General features: G+C 41.8%; 1 protein-coding gene across 3 annotated transcripts in view; it reads right to left on the bottom strand.

Moving 5' to 3' along the window:
• LOC129186123 (contactin-4-like) overlaps positions 1-14,804 on the bottom strand; it is a 140,340-nt gene extending 125,536 nt beyond the window's left edge. For 2 of the 3 annotated variants that reach the window (XM_054784030.1, XM_054784032.1), the window contains exons 1-2: positions 14,424-14,804; positions 714-848 (exon numbers count right to left, since the gene is read on the bottom strand). In XM_054784030.1, coding sequence (XP_054640005.1) covers positions 714-768 — 55 coding nt within the window. In that variant the 5' untranslated portion in view covers positions 769-848; positions 14,424-14,804. The remainder of the gene's footprint in view (positions 1-713; positions 849-14,423) is intronic. The other variant, XM_054784031.1, reaches the window with a different exon arrangement.
• Positions 14,805-21,558: the final 6,754 nt, after the last annotated feature.

The following is a 21,558-nucleotide window of genomic DNA, read 5'->3' as shown; positions in this document are numbered from 1 at the left end:
AAACAGCGGCATACGCGGTACCTGACAATCCAATGACCTGGATGGATGAGGCATGAGAGATGGATGGCGGATGGACGGACGGACGATAGACAGATGGATACTTTCTATCTATCTATGTAACAATAGCAGCAATAACAGCCATGGAGGCAGCTGTGGTGTTCAAGATTCCGCTGTGCACGACAATGATGATGGCCGGCCTGAGAGACGAGAAAGAGTATCACAAGCGGATCAGACATTTTGATGATCGTGAACACACGGATCGGACAAACTCTGAGCCTGGTGGCATCATCCTATGCGCATCAGATGAGTCCATTGACGCCACCACAGACTTTGGGTCTGTACTGACGATCTTTCGTTTTCAAGCTACAACCCTTTGAAATCGTCATGTCAACACTGAAAAAAGCTCTGGCGCCTAAAGGGTTAACATGCAGGTGACTTTATGTCAACGGGGCATGGCGGCTCGTTTTTGGAGGATTTACAGGCGGAACAGGCGCGTCCCATCACCTGCATTCTTAGCTGCCTCTTTTTATCTGTTTTGATGTCTTTAGAACGCACAGGCAAGAGGAAGACGTGTGTTCATGTCTCACACAAGGATTGTGGATGATGGGCAACATTCCCCCAAAAAAGCACAGTTTCCCTTTGAGCTCATCACCTGGCACAAGAACACATGAAAGATGACTCTCGAGTCACAAACACTTATAAAAATAGTTTACCTGCAAGGCACCACGCAAGTGACTGCAGCACCAGCACTTTCCATTGCAGCATCATCTTCAGTTGGAAGGGTCAAGGTAGCCTCACATCCGTCACAAACGTTTGGCATCCGACGGGCACGCTTCTGTGATGCTGCTCTGTCGACAAAAGACACGGTTGGTATGAGTATTGTTATCATCATAACATGATAAGATCATAACATGCTGGCAATACACACAAAGCAACTGATTCATAAGCGATGAACGTCCACCGATGCATTTCCGACATGATCGTATCAAATTCACATCAACAATATAGTTTTATTTTGAAATCTTCAACCAAGTCATATTTTGACATACCTGAGGGAGATGTGTGTTCTAGCGAAACAGTTAAAAATAAAAATCAGGTGATATTATTTAATTTCTGCAATTGGCTGGCGGCCAGTCCAGGGTGTACCCCGCCTCTCCCCCAAAGTCAGCTGGGATAGGCTCCGGCATTGTGACCCTAGCAGGATAAGCGGATGGATGTTTGCTGATTATTTCATTTCAGCTGTGCTGTGTCAATAATAATAATAAAATTAAAAAAAAACATTTTAAAGCTGGTAAAGAGCCATAATAATCAAGCAGGCAAAGGCAGGAACTGTTTTTCCTTAAAAAGCTCTGCAAGTTCTGGTCGGCTTACTCCAGGCGGGAGAGAGGAACGCTATTATGATGAAATCAGCACAATGTTGTAGTGTAAAGGATTTGCATGTATTTGTTTGACCGCATACCACAAGTAGCCATATTTAAATATAGTAACGGTAACGCTTTCGTTTATTTCAAACGTGCGTAACAAAGTCACTATTGGAGCATGATAATGCTCGGTCTTTATACAAGTGTCTACTTTTAAAAAAATGGCTAAAAATGCTACTATGCTAATGTTAACATGCTAACAATGCTAACATGTTAATATTAGCATGCTAACACCTAGCATGATAGTGCTAAGTGTTTATATATATATATATGTCTGGTATGATAACATTAACGTTAGTATGCTAGGCTAGAAGGGAAGGCTAAATATCCCGAATGAGTTCACAATTTTGACTTTGGAACGGTTGACAAATGTGGTTAGCATGATCACAACTAGCATAATAGAGCTAAGTGTTTATATATGCGTCTAGCTATGAAAATGGCTAATGTTAGCATGCTAACAATGCTAACGTACTAACATTAGAATGTTATCAGCAGTTGTCTTGGGATTTCTCAGGAGCCTCATTCAAGCCAATATCTCTTCTACAGAATAGAAACAAATGTAATCGATAAATGGACGGATAGGTGGATCAATTGAAAAATCTATACAGGATGATAAAAACACATCATAAGAGCCAGAATAAGAAAGAAGCAGAATACGACAAAAAGAACCCACAGTTCTGGGCTGGGGGAGGAGAAAAATCTATTCCTTAAGGAAACAAGGGTGTATATAAAGATATGTTAATTCAAGTTCTTCTTGGTGCTTGAAATAAATACAATAATGAGTCTACCTTTAGTGTGATTCACTGCAGAAAGCACAAACACATCACGTGAGAGCCAAACGCAACCACTCCAAAATGTAGCAGAAATGATTTGAGTGCCATTAATCATTTATCATGTATACTGCTCCTTCCAGCTCAGACATTCGTCTCCACCTCCAGAAACGAGGCCTTTAATCTTCATACATCATTAAGAGGCTTGTCAGAGTCTGTCTTGGGTACATCAATGGTGCAGGGCTGTGACTTCCTCCTAGAGAGCATTTTTATGCATATTCAAGTGTGTCTGATAAAAGCGGCAGGCTCGAGGCCTCGCGTAATAATGCCGCTTGAGTCAGTGAACGAATCCCTTTTAATAGTCTGAACCAACATTCCTTTTATACATTAGGTTTGTACAAAACATTTAGTAAGATGGGACTAAACGGTCAAATAGGGTTCTGTTTCAGACACCCACCCATCCATCATCCATTTTCTGGACCGCTTGTCCTCACGAGGGTGGCGGGTGTGCCGGAAGGCTGTCTGACTGGTTGCCAGCCAATCGCGGCTGTTTCATGTAGGAATGGTTAAATGGTGTTAACTAAATGACTTTAACATGAACCTTGATAGATGCCATTAAAAGCACGTCCTGAGTGACGCGAGACCTCCAAGGTGGCAGCTAACAATACCAATTTTAATCCCAAATTGAAAAAAGGGAGAAAACAAAGACCGCTAATTTAATGCAACACTTTTTTATACGACCCATCATTTTGCTGAAGTGCGTAGCAAATGCTACATTGATGCAGAACTCGGAGCCAGAATTCTTCATTCTTCAGGAGTTTTCAGGCTGAATACTGAAGCACTTCCTCTGTGGACCTCAGCTGGACAGAGTCAATATCTGCTCTGCAAGCCGTGTGTGTTATGCTAATGATGTCTGCTGGGACAAGCGCCATGTCCGTCACGGCCGCGTAATGACACCTACCTGGCGGCATTACCTTCGTGCTTTTTCACGTTACTTTGGGCTGTGGGTGTTTGTTCATTCAAGTAGGCATCTGACCTAACGATCGGTTGGGGCACAATGTCTAAATATTTTAAAAACAAATTCATTCAAAATAGTTTGGACCAAAAATCTGCGAATTTGTGAAACTGTGACTATGCGGGTGCAAATAAAGACTGAAACTGGTCGCCAAAAAAAATTTCTAATCAATTTTAAACCCATAATCGAGATGAAGAAGCATCTGGCAACACTGACATCGCCAAGAAAGCACAGGACTTGAGGGAGCAGGGAAAGATACATGGTACTTGGGGCACCAGCGGCAACATCTAAACCTCAATCTAAATCATCAACGGAGGACCTGTCAAAGATATCAACAATCCGGACAAATATTAAAGGTCATATCACTCTGACAACAATGAAAATGGAGGACACAACCCACAAAGAAAGAACAATGCAGTTGGAAGGCCTCCATTCAGTCACCACGTAGCAAGGAAGCACTGCAACAAGGAACCCAAGTGTCTCCATTCAGTGGAACTGTGAAGCATTTCAATGTCAACTGCATGCATGTTGGAGATAAGCTCAACCACAGTCACATATCAGCTGCTGTTTGAGCTGTTTAGACACACGTGGTGAAGGACACATCGTGTCGTCATGGGACTATAACACACAACACTACACTTGTAGTACATGTACGGTATATGTACTGCACATTAACGTGCAGTACCATTTTGTGTTTTGTTTCATGCCCAGTTACGAGTGTGACAATTAACAAAAACCACATGTGGTTCAGGCTTATCTTGTTATACACAAATGTCAGACTGGCATCAACGTATCAATCAAGCGAACGTCACAGTGAGGGTGGATAACAACTTCAGGTGGATTATCCTGCTCCAAATTATCATCTATAATCCATTTGATCAACTTTTTTCTAGACAATGTTTTCATTATTTGTCATGAGAGGTGTACTTCACATTTGAACCACTAGATGGTACTCAAGTATAGTGTACAGCGTACCCGTGGAAGACATTAGCTTGACAGGAGTTGCCCGTATGTTTTTGCGATGTAGCCAGCGACACTGTTTGTTTATATTTGCAGTGTTGACTGTCGGGACGGAGGCTCTGCTGCCTGAGGCACCTGCATCGGTAGTTTTCTTTTGAGAAAACTGTCCGTTTCGGTCGTTGGTGTTCATGCACTCACCGTGTTCATTCTGTTTAAAACCCAAATGTTCCCACATTGTGGCATTCACCCCAGAAACCATCGCTTTAGCGTATGCTGCCTCACCAAGCTAACTGCTAAACCCTCCGTACTCCACAAAGAGGCTGAATGAGACGAGGGCCCACTCTCTCCGTTTATTCCACTATAAATCCAATACGCATCAGACAGATGCAGAGTGAAGCCTCCTGTCATCCAGCTTGTGTGGCTCAGAGAGACGAGCAGATGCAACACACGCATACACGCACATGTCCATTTATCCAGGGCGGCATGATTAGCAAGTTAGCATGTGTTATTATTGCTTATCATGTCTACCATATTAGGTCATACGAGTACAAAGGTTCATGTTTAATGAAATGTTAAGAAACATATTTAGAAGGTCCGAAACAGGTTTTCGATGCTCTATGAAAACGTTCCACTTATTATTATTGAATCCTACTTTGTGAAATTCACTTATCGCGGTTGGGTCCGGAACCAATTAATGGCGATAAACGAGGGACGACTGTGTATGTTTATGTCTGTGTTCGTGATAAAACATAGCAGACATGCATGAGACGCTGTATCAATGTCCAATCAGCCAGCTGGATGAATATCTCAACTTTGTTTTGGAGCGGCTGTGTGGACGAGGTGCTCCAGAGAATTTGCTTAAATCACATCCAGTCCTCGCTCTGCGCTACAATAGCAAAAATATTAGGACGAATAAAGCATTATCACGCCAGTGCACTCCGCTACTAGAGAGTGACCGGCAGACACGCATTTTGACCACTGAACACATCCGCACGCCTCGCCGCTGCCCAGGCACGCACTCAGCCATACAGCATATTTTTCCTTAACCTGCAAACTCTGCCTTTTGTCTATTTTTTGCCTCCTTTCATTTCCAAAAGGAGCAAAATGTGTTTTTGCACAAGCCAGACCCCAGCCTACTTCTCCAGAGGCCATGATGGTACTGATGTTTCCTCAGGCAGTTTCACATATACCAGCTATCTTATAGTCTGTCACAACTCATCAGGCTGAAGCTCACCATCCACCTTGCCAAGAGCGAGCGAGCTTGTTGGAGCAGATTACTCAAGAAACACCACAGGTCTCATTTCTGTGCATACACCAAACGTTAAAAATGGCTTCTGTCCAAGACTTAACCGATTTATCATCTGCACATAATCCCCCCTTGAAGTTGCACTTCTCCTTAGAATGTGGCAAGCTGACTCAGCATTATGAGCCCGCCCATGTTAAAACATGTCAAATTTGGAGATACATATTTTCAATGGACACTTCAATAATGGCTGTTTACAAAACGTTAAAAACGACGTGATGCTGGAGATGCTGCTGCAGCGGATGCTGCAATGCTTCTGGTGAGTGTAAGAAATAAAATGTTGGAGGCAAGGACACTCATTACTAATTCATTTTCACATGAAGGCCTTATAGAAAATCAGTGTTATTATCATTTTGCTCTAATTGCACTTTAATATTGGAATGGAATAGTGTTGGATGCTACACGGGTATTGGAAGTATCAACTATTCAGGTCCTCCAAGACAGCAGGCATCAATGCACTTCATCTCAGGCTTGATCTGAAATGGAAGAAATATCATATGACCATCATAAACTCACCTTCATCGTGACCAAAATGATCAGCACATTATGATTGCTGAAATTGTTAAAAAAATCAACCCATCTTTTTTCTTCAGCTTACAGGTCCTGGTAGTCATCTCAGTAGGGAAGCCCACACTCCCCTATCTCCAACAGAGTCGGTAACAGCGGTTCCGATGCTTAAACGGTACCAGAAATAGTACTTTTAAAATGGAAAACACAACACCTGGGGCAGAAGTTGAGGACAGGTGCACACCTTCTCCTGCCAAGGTTATTGTTATGCTGGGTGTGTTGGGCCAGCAAGACCTATTCTGCTGGCCGTATACCGTGTATGCCAATCCACAGCATCCGAAACGTGCTCGGTATCTCCAAAATGCCATCCATGCTGTAAAATGCACCTGTGGTCGCTGTCCACGTGCCTGCCCGTACCATAACCCCACTGCCACCATGGGCCACCCCATCCACAACACAGGCGCGTTTTATTAATGGAATTGGGAATGCAGAGAGAAACTGTGATGAGAGCCTGAGGCCCATTGTTTTGTTATTCATCCACAAGCATCACCTCATGTTGCAGCATGATAATGCACGGCCCCATGTTGCAAGGATCTGTGCACAATTACTGGAAGCTGAAAACATCCCAGCACACTCGTCCGACATGGTACCCACTGAGCATGTTTGGGATGCTCTGCATCGGGGTATTTGAGGCAAATGGTGGTCATAGCAGACAGGTTTTCGGACCGTGTCTGGATGGCCTCCAATACAGTTAAACTGCACATTTTGGAGTGGCCTTTTATTGTGACCAACCTATGACGCCTGTGCGATAATCATGTTTGGTAATCAGCATACTGATATGCCACACCTGAGAGGTGGGTGAATTATGAATTATGAATGCTCACAAAGACAGATTTGAGAGGGGTAGGCCTTTTGTGGACATAGAAAACGTTGAAGATCTTTGAATGCAGCTCATGAAAAATGGGAGCAAAAACAGAAGTGTTGCGTTTATATTTTTGTGGAGTGTACGTTCTACTGCTCGCTCCTGTGGGTTCTGCGTTGTCTCCTGAGTTAGAGCCCACGTATCTACAGAGGATGGCTTCATCAATCCAAGTCCTTAGTGCAGCGGTTGCGTTGGAACACTCCTTAATGTTCAAGGGGTATCTGTTGCTTTGGTGAGCTGCCACCCCACCAAAGGAGTGTGCTGTTTACCGCATACACACTACAAATATCAACATACGCTAAGTCACCACTAATCACAAACGTATGATGTCATCTTTGTGACGGAGCTCCTCTACTACGTGTTTGGTCACCGTTTTAATGTTTAAGAACTAATATTGTAGTCTTACATAACATTTATAATTCACGATATATCACACAATAGGTATAAATGTTTTTTTAACTGACTGGCAAGCGGTTTTCCAAATTCTGGCAAAAGATTAGGCATCCTGCAAATACAAACTCTTGCGTAAACTGTGCCCCAGCAAACTCATGATTGATGGGCTCATGATCACTGTTTTTCATCCGGACATTCGATCGAATACTTTTGTCGTTTCTTGACCGGAGGCGTAACCCGTGTGACGTAATGACACGGCTTGCAGCGAAGCTGAGTCAGCTCACGACCAATGCTGGTTCAACTCCAGCTCCGAATTAAACTGGAACTAGCATTAAAACTGCAAAAATGATTCGATTCATCTATGGTTAATCAATTACCCAATTAATCGACAACTATTTTGGTCATTGATTAATCGTTTTTTGATTCAAATATGTAAATAGTTTCTGATTTCAGCCTCTCAGATGTGAATATTGTTTCACTTCCTTCGTCATGAGAGCCATGAAAGCAGACCTGTCATCCTTGTGTTTTAGCCACAACGAGATATTCACACACATCAGCTTTGACTTTGGAAAACAGTGATGGGCACTTTTGCCTCTTTTCTGATATGTTGTGGACCCAACCACTGAACTGGAGGTGTTTGCTTCCTATCCATTTGGTCCATCGATGGCCTAACCGATTAGTTAACTCCATTAACTGAAACAACAAGCTTCAGATTAATCTACTAAGAAAATGATCATGATTGTATTTCAGCATTTACATTTACTGTTTTACTGAAGCTATTTGACAAACATTTAGATTTTTTTATTATTTAACATTATTTTAACAGAATATTCAAGCAGCAAACGGTTTGCTCTGTCAGTTCAAATCTTCTATTTCTGAATTAAAAATTTAAAATGTGTTTTTTTTTATCCGATTCATCGATTAATCAAATATATAATCGACAGATTAATTGGTCATTAAAATAATCGTCAGCTGGAGCTTTCACTAGCACCAAACCTGGCTGTTAGGCAGACGTGATAACCACCCCGCCACCATGATGCCGATCTCGATTCAGGCAACGCAAATAAAAATAGCACACCCTGATCCAAAAACAACAGAAGACAAACTTGCATTGACGTTAATGCAAGTAAATGATCAGTATCACTCATGAAGCACATCTTTTGATATTTTCCTGGTTTTGTCTGTTTTTGGACCAAAGATGTTTCTAGATCTTATATAAGTCCAATTAATAATTCAACAGTCCCACAGCTCAAATCCCCCTCTGAAGTTGGTTGTTGCTGTGTGGGTCTTCTTAAGCACTCAATTAAAGTCATTCCCAAGGAGAGACAGTGTGCAACAATGTTTGAATTAGGAAACATTGCAGGCTCACACAATCTGTGTAGACTTCTCTGAATACTGCAGAGCTTTGGATTCAAAGGCCTGGAAGTTACAGAGCGTCATAAAGCATCTTAAAACAGGGCCATTATACTAATATGATTGGATTACAAATGAGAGCCAATGAGACCTGAGACATAAGCAGAAAGTGGTGCTTTCTCATTGGCCTTCGATCTTTTTTTCTTTTCAAAATGAACGAGCGATGGAGCTCAATCAGCAGCACAGAGAGAGATCAAATCACAGGCACATGCACACGGGCTTTTTTTCAATGGTAGGAATGGAGAAGGGAGGTAATTAGGGAGGTAAGTACAGCATATACTGATAGTTTTCATAAATTCAACAGCATCCGCCTCCAGAACCTTGCATAATTGTTCATACACAGTCACGTTACCTTGCCTAGTGAGCTGATCTGACGACATTTTGCCCTGATTATTTCCAGCTTAAACATTATTCTTTTACTAAAGATTTGACAAAACTATGTTTTGACTGACACTGAGGTGCTTTATCATTGCTTGCTTGCATAGTTCAAATAGGTGTATCACCGCACGACATCATCCTGCGACGTCTTTGTAATATTTTGCAGGTTTAGACTGTTTTAGACTTTCAACATACTTTTTTAATCCCACTCCAGTCCGCTTTCCTTTTGGTACAGTTTGTTTGGTCAGGCATCAACACAGTAACCAAATCCATGTGCGGACCATAAACACCAGCCCTGTTCGGTAGACAAATGAACCAATGGCATGAGACACTCAATGGCATAATAGTGACATCATCACCGCTAATAAAAAGTACCAAATTACTTAAGATAAGCAACTGACTAACATAGAAAGTGTGTGGTCGTAAAAACATATACACATTCAACTAGGCCTGCAATTAACGATTACTTTCATGGTCGATTGTTTTGATTAATAGAGGAAACGGTTAGGTCTTAGACCAGGGGTGTCCAAGCTTTTTACGCTAGTGTAAAAACACTAAAAATAACATTCTATATATTTAAAGACAAAGTTTGTTCTTATTAGTATTAACATCTCAGCTTCTTCTCTTTACATTTTGCCTTTTTGCTCTATTTTTCCCATTTTGGCTGGGGTTTTGGTTTGATTTTATCTCTACAATGTGACGCGGCCTATAAAAAAACCAAACTGCTGGCCCCCGGGCCACAGTTTGGACACCCTTGTCCTAGCCGGACCGAATCAAGATGAACCAACCAGTGACGTGAGTGGGTTGGTCCCCAACATATCAGAAAAGAGACAAAAAAGTCCATCACTGTTTTCTGAAGTCAAAGGTGATGTGTGTGAATATCTTGTTTTCCCTAAAACACAAAGACAATAGGTGTGCTTTCATGGATGGCTACGGAAATCAAAGGATACATTTAAAAAACAACAACTATAAAATACCAAAATAGTTTGTCTATTAAGGGGATCATTGATTGCTCATTCATTCATTGCTCATTCATTCATTGACTAACTGTTGCAGCTTTACATTCGACCTTGATTGCAGAGTTTTTTTTTGTTTTTTTTTTATTAAATTAAAATGTAAACACAGACATTGGACACTCAGTTATTTTCCCCAGTCTATCAAAAATAATATTAAATCAACAAACAATTGATTCATTGCTCGTAAAGGTTCCCCATTGTCAAACACACCACATGTTCCATCACTACTGTAGCATGGAACCACAGCAGCTTGATTCCTTGGGCAGCCTCAGGTGGCTTTCCTGGCAAGACAGTAATTCAAAAGGACATTGACGACGCATCTTCAGTACTTCTAGTAGAAACCATATGATTATTTTTTCATGCTGTGCCTCTAAATGCCGCTCTCCCATGATATTTTTGATGTCGCTTCAATGTTTCATCGCTTTTGACTGCCCCAGCAGACCATTAAAAAAAGCTATTTTCCAGTGTAGTGGTACATCTGGGTCTTCTGGACCGCACCCCACGTGCACTGAACTCCTCCTATAGTTGAGTTGTAGCCAGCCACAGCCAGGTGGTTCTGGAGTCGGATCAGCTCGGGCCGCTCTCTGTGTGGAGTGTGCATGTTCTCCCCGTGTGAATGGAGTCTGGGGTGTGCCCCACCTCTTAAAGGGAATTTGCAACAAGCCTTTATACTGCATCATCAGGATTTCATTCATGAATAATTGACATCGTAGTGAACATCTGTTGAATATGCAATGACTAACTTCAGGCTGAAGAAAATGGGTTCAGGAAAAACACCATTGGTGGGCATACAGAACAGGCTGATGCAAATGCAGCTTTTTTCCCCACTTTTGTTAACATTGTGATTAGGGATGTCCGATAATATCGGCCCAAATAACAACGTGCGGTAGTTGTTGTTTACAGCCACATCGAGAAGCGAACTGCTGATGCTGCATCCATGAGTTTCAGTACAGATATTAGCAGTGTTATAAAACCCCTATTTTAGCAATGCAAAAATTTTTGTATTTTTTTCCTTTCAACTGTCGGGATCTTGAGATACGTGCACACCGACGGGCTGCCAGTGCGCATGTTCGTGGAGCTCTCCGTCACACAGAGGGAGTGTGTGCAGAGCAGAGACACACATTTTCTCAAATATATTTGTAATTTCTGCACGCGCTTTGATGTAATTTTTCTCGGCTAAGTGCTTCATGGATTCGGATATGGCAGCTGCTCTCTTTAAAGGTAAACTTTAGAAGCTTTCTGGGAAATCTGAGTCAGCAAAAACAGCAGAATAGATCGAAAAAAACAGATTCAACTCTGGCAGCTGTGAACGACTATTTTTGTAGTTGATTAATCTGAAGCTTGTTGTTTTGATTAACGGAGTAATCCAAACCTCCAATCCGACTGTAGGTCGCGAGCTGAACAGGACTCCCCTCCCCAAACCCCCAAACTTTGTATCTTTCTTAACATTCATCCTGACATGTTCAACATTTGCTTATATTTGCATATTGAAGGTAAAACCTTCTTGTCCTTCCAACCAAAATAATTGTCTTGCTCATGCGCGTCATCAGTGCTCAAACACGGACGTTTGATGAATGATTTGATGTTGCAAAAATGGCTCCGTGCTCAAAAAATAGTATTTAGTAGGGATGCTCCCGTCAGGGTTTATTCCATCCAGGACTAAAATCGGCCGATACGATACTGATCACATGAACTAATTATACATTTTTCAGTGTATTTATGATGAGTGCTGTTGGCCAGGGGTGTCGTATAAAGGGGTAACGTTAGGACAATCCCAAGGTCCCTTGACTTCCATCCATACATCTTCTATGTTGCTTCTCCTCACTAGGATAATAATACTCATGCTGGAGCCTATCCCAGCTGACTTCAGGTGAGAGGCAGGGCACATCCTGGACTGGTGGCCAGCCAATGGCAGGGCACATATAGACAAACAACCATTCAAACTCACATTCATACCTATGGACAATTTAGAGTCTCCAATGAAGCTAACATGCATGTTTTTGGAATGTGGGAGGAAACCGGAGTACCCGGAGAAAACGCCCTTGACTTCACGGGGCTTAGCATTTTTGTAAGTGTTCTATTCAAATACGACGCCTGTATTTACGTTCGTAACTCTGAGCCACACTCCAACAAGGTAGGTTCGGTAACGTGCCTCAAAGCTGGTTGCCACTTGACTGCCGCCACCCGTAAGAATAAGAAAACGCAACGCCACCATGCAGACATGTCCGCGGTGTGCCGTGGTGAAGTTAGTTTCACGTTGGACGTTGGATATTCGGCTAGGTAGCTACAGCGGTAGTTCCCTCTCACTGGGCCTGGACTGCTATGTCATGGTGCGGGGAGCTCGCACCGGAAGTGCCGCTGTAACCTCTGGTTGTGTATACTAGGGACTGTCAATAAATTACTACTGCATTGAAAAGAATTTGTTAAAAAAAAATTCATATATTCTAAATCACACTAGAAGTTGATCTATAACCACGTCAAATGATTAGCCCTAGCCTAAAGTATTTTGCATGGCCATTTTTTCCAATTTTATCTTTTATTGGATGGACTTTTCTTGGATTTTATTGGATTAAATTCATGTTTTAAAACAATTATTTAAAACATTTTTATTTTAAAAAAAAAAGGACCAGGATCAGATCGGCAAGACTATAAAAAAATCGGATCGGATCGAAAGCCAATAAGTATGGATCGGTACATTCCTACCTGATCAGTCAAAAACGTCTAAAATGGCCGTTGCTGGAGGGGATGTCTTTTGAGAAATGGCTGGGATTGAATGAGTTAATGACACACGAGCACAGTCAGTGGAGATGTGCTTTGTAATTAAAGCGCAATTTAAATGTTGGCAGTCACATAAAACACAAATGGCTCACCTCTCCTTTGTTTTTGTCAAAGAAGCTTTAACAGTGCTGTAAATGGGATCCGCTTATGCTGTCATAACCCTGGACTCTCAGTTTAGACTGTTTATACTGTACAGGACAGACTTCGATGGCAAAAATACTGAAATTATTTTATGTTGTTAATTGTGGTATTTTGAACTAATGAATATATCATTGAACAATTCATTTCCCACACATTGGTATTATTCTAAAACAGGCTTTAGGTTTGTGTCAAATACTACAAAATGTTGCACTTCTGTCCTGAATAGGTCAGGTGACAGAAGGGGGCTCGACATCTGAGACTCTCAGTTTCAGTCCTCTCAGCAACTTTGCCATCAACAGTTTTGCAATGTTCTGTTGGTTGGTGAAAAAGGTTAAATAAATAAGTTAACAAATGAACAAATAAGTCATAAATGTTATTATTGTCACAATGGAAAAACAAAACAATTGCGGACGCAGCAGCGGAATGCCACAGCGGCTGCAGTCCGCCCCCCCCTGCAGCCCACCACCACAGCTTCAAAAGACTCCTGGGGGAAACCCTGTTAAAAATGTGTGTATATGTACGTAATATATTTCCATGAAAACAGCAGGGCACCACCCTGGAGGGGGTGGCTGAGACGCTGAAGTTGGGCTTCTGCTCAAACTGTTGCCCTCGCAATCAGAATCCTGATAAGCGGAAGAATATCTACTCTTTTAAATTACGGCATTACGGTATTAATCAGAATAATCAGAACTGTACTAATTGGTGAAATAAATGTGATTACGTTGTGTTGTGAGTACTGATGATCATTTCACTTGTTCAACAACGCCTCATATGGTCGGTGGCAAACACACAACAGGAGAGGATTTACAGTATGTCTGCAACCAGGGGCACCAGAAGAGTCCATTTCAACAACAACACACTACATGGACCCATGGGCCTGGTTGATGGACACCTGGGTAACAATCTGTGGCTCTATCAGGTCCAAAAGTGGTACAGGTGTGCTTTGCAAGTTGTCCAAGTCACGTATCTGAGGCACAATCTTTTTTTTCCAAATGCTAATCCAAGCAATGTGAGCTAAATGAGGGTTTTTCTTGGATGAATTTCATCTGAACTTCCCACACAGGATTGATATCACAGCTCAAACGCGCAGTGGCTGCAGGAGGTGGTCAACAGCAGCACCATTGCAATCTGCAAATCCGTTGGGATTATTATAGGGACGGTCGACCAACAGGGATTACTAAACATCTGCACTGGACGCAGAGATGCAGATTACTTGTTTTTTTGTAACTTTCAGCATGATAGTTCCTAACAAAGTGGACACTGATCAGCAGCAAGTGGGGGGAAGGCAATCAGTCTGCAACCTCCCTTGATTTATATTCATCAAATAGTTTTGTTTAAAATGACCAAATTTCACTCAAATTGAGGAACATAGGGGAATATTTGAATTAAACACGAGCAGCACCTACCTGCTTGGCGCTAATTTCACACAGGAATTTGATTAATCCGTAACCACGAGACAGGTGTCGCCAGTGCAGTATTGTTCCTCCGTGCGGTAGCACTGCTGTGTCTCCAAGCCCTTTCCGTCAGAGTCGCCGAGTTGACGGCGTGAAGTCTCGCAGGCTGTGAAAGTGAAGTGTCGGCGTTATCACTGCGATGCGCCGAGGTCGATCTCCCTCCTACCGTGACCGACAGGAGCGGGGCGCACGCTGGCGGCCGGAGGGCTCAAAGATGGGGGGAAAAAGCCCTGTCTTGTGCGTCTCCCCGGACCAGCCTCTCAATGCGCCGGCCATCCAAGCGTAACAGACTCCCTCCTCCTCACGCGGCTCCCTTTCCTTCTCTCTCTCTCTTTCTTCTCCTCCTCCCACCGTTGATGCTGGGATGCAGCGAGAGTTGGTGATGAGCCACTATTTGAAATAGTGAGGCACAAACCATTTAACACCAGGAAAAAAGGGCACGATTCTATCTTGCTGTCAATCAATAAACTCACTGCAAATTGTCCTAACTTAGTCATGTGTAGAAACTGGGGGCCGATTTTAAAACCTGCATTCACATTTGTGCTTTTGGTGTGATTAAAGTTAATGCATATATGCTTAACTGTCAGCATTATTTGGTCTGCTGACAATCACCAACAAATACCTCCACCAAATGATATGTTTCGCATTTTTATTCCAGCAATTTTAGGATCTCCACTTCAAGGGTGTGGCAGGGGAGATTTACTACACCGTTTTGACCCTCAAAGGCCACCCTATTTGTCAAAGAAGGCTAAGTTGCTGCTGATCAGCAGAAAACAGCTTTTCACTGTCTATTCACAAACACACCAGGCAGTGTCTGCAAAAACTAGGGATGCTCATCGGCCGCCGATTTCCGTGAAAAAACATGTGATCTGCATATGCCGATAAATGCCTTTCAAAGCCGTTCCCAAAATCCCGAGCAGACACGGGACGCACTTTGTCCCGTATTGCCGCGAGAATCAACACCAGTCTGCTTCAGTTTGGCAGCTTGACAGAGGCTACGCCAATTAATGCCAGCGTGTTTGATCGCGCCCTTAGCAAACCGATGGCTGTTCCACTTTTCTTGCATCTGTGTTTACACTCTTTGCCTAGCTGTCTCTGGCGGCAGCTATCTGCCTGGCCTCTTGTCTCCGGACTCCAAATGGGACTTTCTACCACAGTGACATTTTGATTTTAAAGCAAACAAGCAATGCGGTTAGTTTTTGGGGCTCATTTTTGTCCCACGGGGAAGTGGATATCACATTAATGGGGTATGTACTAACTTTTTCAAGTGTCACTGAATAATTTTGCTCTCTTGTTGACATTATACTAATTAATCTTGTCCTCAAAACACTATTAGTGTGTCATTGTTTAATGAGCATAAACACGTATTGAGTCCAGCCCTATGACGGTGATACTAGGGTCTCCTAGCTCATCAGGTGACTTGAAGTAAGTTGCAAAGGGTCAAAGAATATTTGCTTTTTTTTAATGATAACTGTTCAATTCAGACTTTATAAAATGACAAATTACCACAAAAGAGCATGAAGACGATGGCCACATTGTTTGAGTGGAGACCTGCTTGGTCAATAAAGTAGTGTACAGTTGAAATGTTGCCCGTCATAAGTAAAAAGTAAAAGACAAATAGTTGACAGCCCCAATTGTGATGAAAGTTAATCAACCTGGACGCTCAGTGTATTCTGTTTTTAGTTACACGGGACAGATTCTATTTATTTGTATTATTTTATTCTGTTAAATTTGTTATCTTGAACTCAGAAAATAAATTATTGAACAATCTATTGACCATGTATTTGTTTTACTTCAAAACATGCATCAAATTAAATTCAGGTTTGTGTCACATGGTACAAAAATAATTTCACAAAAATAAAAGGCAAAAAAAATACCCCCAAAAAATCCGCCCAAAAGTTGAATGTGTAATAATTAAGTATTTGCCAGAGGCGGCCCTGGCCAATAGCACTAATCATAAATAAATAGAAAAATCCATGTGATCCGTCACTCATGGATGATTGCTATCGGACTCGCAGCATAAAACCCTGATTGGAGCATCCCGAGTAAAAACGGATATTGACTGTGACTTCACCAGTGTTAGACAAGTTACTTCCAAAATGTATACAGTGGTGCCGCGGTTATTGTTATTAATTAGTTCCAAAAGGTCAGACAAAAACCAAAATGTAATTTTTCCTGCAGGGAATACTGTAAAACCAATTAATCCGTTCCAGACCCCCCAAAAGTACATTTTATAGAGACTAATTATAGTTTTACATGCAGAAAGCAATGATGAATAATTCTAAATGACTAATGGATGGAATGTATTGCAGATGCGGACGTCCTGTACATCCTGGTGAGGTCAAATTCAGTGGTGTTTCTCACCTTCTTTATCGAAATGCTGGCACTCGCAACTCACTCGCGGACAGTGAGTCAGCAACACGTAGGGCGCTTGGTTGGGGAACTCCATTTCACGGAACGGTACAGTACAGGGCAAATGGGCAAGTTTGTTAGGTGTGCTACTGTACGAAAGCCGAGACAGTGTACCAAAAGAAGCAAACAACAAACATTTTTTTGAGAAAAAAAACAATCATACAAAATTTGGTGAGCACAAAAACGATGTTTGACTGTACATGACTTAAACTGTCGTTTGAAAGCGACGTGCTTCTACATTATTACTATGTCTGAAATGTAATGAGTACCACAACACCGCCTCAATGTTACGTTGGAGTAACTTTCACAAAACCTACTGCAGAAATACGGCAATTTAAAATACTATATTATACTATTAATCTTGTGAGAAATATTACAATATTCCACCACCAAAAATAATAAAATGCTGTTGGTTTAATTAATAGCGACCATGATTTTTAAAAACCATACAATTATACAATTTTTAATCACCCAAAAAGTGTGGCTTGTACTTTTACGCCTAGCACAATTGGCAAAATGACCATCCACTCCACTAGTGGATGGGAAAAAACCTTCATAATCAATCTTTTCATGACAATTCAATAGAAAAATGTGGTTGTCTTTGTTTATACAAGGCCTAAGAAAACATCAATCATTGCCTGTAATGCCTGACAGAAGGTTAAACACGTCCAAAACCTCTTTGACATCTCCTTTCAATCAATACCCTTATCCCTCTCACACCTGTACATTGGCCTAAATGTACTGTCGCCACAAAGACTAAAGCATCAAGTAAGCGTGAACACTCAAACTCATCACACAGCCGGCCAGGGCTGAAGAAGTGCAAGAGCCTCACTGAATTTCGGTTTGAAATGTGCCAAAATCTGTTCAGGATGTCGCTCAGTGACTTTGGCAAGTTGCTTCAGGAGAAGTTTATGCAGAAAGACTCAATGTTCTTCACGGAGGTCACTCTGCATTTTTAAATATTATTAAAATCACTCTTTCATATTCCCCAGTGACTTGCTGAACACTAATTTCAGCTGCACTCGGAAACTACACAGTACATCTTCAGTAAAAACACAAAAACACAAGCAAAAAATTATAATTTCTTTATGTCTGTGTCCACTTCCACCCACTCTTACTGTATTTAAGGCCGAGTGCTACCAGATCGGATGACGAGCGAAACGTCCGACACCTTCTTCACAGAATTACAGATGATGTCTCAAGAAGCCTTTTCCTCGATAATTTCTTTATGTTGACTTCAGAGGCGTAACATTCCATTAATGTTTTCTGACAGCAATAATTTGAAATGTAAACATTTGCATTTATATTGACTTCAATAAAGAAAATGCATCTCTCAAATGAGAACGTATGCCAAACAGGATAATTACTTGGTAAGCGGTGCTACTTCCAGAGTCGTACCAATAATCAGTGAAGCAAACCACATTTTAGATTATTTCTATGTGATGCCTGACTGATAAACATTTGCCGGTTTGAGATCAAGTATCGCTTTTTGCCCATGAAGTTGTCTGACATCCCCATCAGCAGTGGAGTACATCGAGTTACCCCCCACTTGGTCCCTTAAGTCCAGTTCTGGCTGGATTTCGGTGATGAAGAACATCGTTCCAGGTAGAGCACTTGAGGGCATTTAGATCTACAATTCTATCTGCCTTAAAGGCTGGACAGGACAGGGTAAAAAAAAAAAAAAAAAAAAAAAAGAACAACGTAGTTCGAGGTAGTAGCTGGGGTTACACAAGTAAGGAGATTGGCTTCTCAAAACAATATACATTCAAAAGAGTAATACATTTGCATCACAAAAATGCTTGCCATTATATTTGTCTCCTGCCGTATCCCTGCGCACTGTCACCCGTCCATTCTTGTGTACGTGACGAAGACGCTCGCATCTTTTTCTGCTGTGGAACACACATGTAAACAAGATGGCTGCGGCGCTCCGTCAACTCCTTACTTGTGTAAGCCCAGCGACTACCTGGAACTACATTCTTCATCACCGAAATCCGACCAGAACTGGACTTAGGGGACGGAGTGAGGGGGTAAGTCGCTCTTATTGTACTACACTGCTGATGCGGATGTCATACAACTTCATGTGAAAAATCTGACATTATCCCTTTAAGGCTACCAAAAGATTATGACTTCTTTCTTGTGGGATTACCACTTTTATCTCTTATTATTATAACTACTCATTTTTTATGTCATTTTTGCAAAATTCCTGCTATTTTCTTCCATTTTTACAGTTGTTTTAGTGTTCCTGTTTTACTGTATTTTTAGAATGTGCGCAGAGCCATGAAAAAAAACACCTGCAGCCCACAAACGGGCCCCGGACCACACTTTGGACAGCCCTGGCTTAGACGGATTGTCAGCATAAATGGGGTTGACTTAAATCGGTTCCACTGTGTTACGTCTGCAAAGGCAGAGGCCTACACTGCATCCTTTTAGTTTGTGCAGATGTGCCTCATGCTTCGCCATTATAAGCGATGTCTGTTCTCGTCACAAGTGAAATAAATCTCTGTTTTTAAACAGAGTAGGAGTTCCTTGATGTTTGGCTGGCCATATCGTAAAGTTAACGAAATTCAAGAGTTAATGGACCGAGCTGCATTGCACATGTACTATGATTGCTTCAAATGCTGAATGAAAATGAAAAGAGGTTGAACCACAAATGTTTATCCACTTTAAACATACCGTAGTGACATTCTTGTCACGTTCTGTAATTGAGCTTGTTTTTGTGCTGGAGAGGCCAGATCGTTCCTCATGCTTTGTTGCATGCTGTGTAGCTTCTCACCAGCCTTTTTCTCTAGTTAGCCGTTTTTTTCCTCACCATTCCTTATCTTTTTACTTTGTGTCTTACTGGAGCGCCACAATGCCTTGTTTTATGTTTCTAGTTACTGCATTTTGTCTGTTAGTAAAGCGTCCGACCGCTAAACTGTCGTCACAATTCCTCAGGTAACACTTTCTCCTTAAGCCTTTCTGCTCATTGAAAGCAGACCAGCTGTTGGCTAAGACTTTGTCTAAGCCTCTGACATGTGTACTATAACTGCAGCAAACAGACTAATCCTCACCGACGAGAAACGTCTTCTTCCGTGCACTGACAGTTTTACATGCTTAAATCTGACTCTGGACCTTTGCTCTATATCATCTCCTTACACGGTCTTGCTGTCATTATAGCATGAAGGCCATCCCATGGGACAGATGAGCCATTACATAGACATGTCTTGCTGGGGGAAAGCGGGGGCCAGCCTGTCTATTATGTGGCTGTCGAAGATAGATCTTGAGGCCGTTAATGACGACTTTGCAAACCTCCACGATCTCTATTGGGCAGTTAAGCTTGGAAACCATAAAAAGGTGGGGTATTTTTACAATGGATGGAATTCTTCTCAACAAATGCCCTGTAAATGGCTCGTTTGTCGAGCTTTCATTGGCTACCGCTAGTAAAAAAAGAACCAAAACATTGGGTAATGGATAAATTAATTGCTGCATGTGTGAATTAGTGCAGAAAGTGAATGAGGAACATAGTCTGACACATACACTAGTTTAATGGTGGTGATCAATATAAATGGCCCCCCAATAGGCAGAAGCATACTTTAGATGCAATTGGTTTTTCCATGGGGAGAACAGGATTTGTCCAGAAAAAAAAACAAATGACTGAAAATAGAATTTCTCCATATGGTCTCCCTTGCACCTCAGGTTATTTTCTGTAACAAAGCACAACCACTGTGTCGAAAAAGTTGGATGCAAATGGAATTGCACATACTGAGGATTTAAACCGACCATCCTACCACAGCCCCAAACCACAGAGTAGCATATGATATAGAGCAGAGCCATCATTCTAGGCAAGCCGGGTCTCATTACTCAGGCTGTATTTATCCATCCTGGCTCAGGAAGTCTGCGTTTATCAAGCCTTTTTATCGATGGCTATGTGGATCATTACAAGGGATGGACTGTATTTCCTGTACAGTCATAATTAAGTCATGCTTCTGCAGCCATTCATCAGTAAGGGCACAGTTTGACACACAGCGCCATTCAGCCTAATGGAAAGCTTTCCTAAATAGTGTTTTATGGACTAAATGTCTGTTTTATGATATGCCTTATAGGTGGCTGTCGTGGTAATGGAGCTGTGTACATTTGTGCTCACACACGATGAGTGTTTTTAAGAAACCCCTTAACCTTGCTCGTATTAAAATCATCGAGTGCACCCGTCATCATGTTGCCAACTCCTGGGGTTTGGATCAAAATTATGGCAGTGCAAGCCGGTGGAAGAACCATGGTTCAGCATTTTAAAGCTCATTTCAGCATTACTGTCACTTTTATGTTCACTGCTGCAGTGCTGAGTTTGGGCAATTTAACAAGACAACAACAGGCGAATGCAAAGACCAGGGAAGTGAAGTGCTTTGTTGAATTACAACAAATACTTCGGCTTAACCTCAAGGGCATTCCGTTTTTGAGAATGATATGGATAAACATAATTCCTCTGCAAAGTGAAGCTGGTTGAATGGAAACAAACACGTGTATAAAAGTGATAGATTCAACATCCTGCCAGTGTGTGGCATAAGCAACACGTTCATGCTGCCGTGGGAGCAGAGCAGAAAAGACAGTTAAATCTCTATCCATCCCCTGTTGGAGCAGAAGGACCATGTTTTATGGGATGTGCCACAAAGCAGAAAATTAGTTCCTGAAAAAGTCATTA

This window comes from Dunckerocampus dactyliophorus, chromosome 8, assembly GCF_027744805.1.
Source record: "Dunckerocampus dactyliophorus isolate RoL2022-P2 chromosome 8, RoL_Ddac_1.1, whole genome shotgun sequence".
Lineage (NCBI taxonomy): Eukaryota > Metazoa > Chordata > Actinopteri > Syngnathiformes > Syngnathidae > Dunckerocampus > Dunckerocampus dactyliophorus.
The sequence above is the reverse complement of the archived record's forward strand: the minus strand, read 5'-3'. Positions and strand labels throughout refer to the sequence as shown.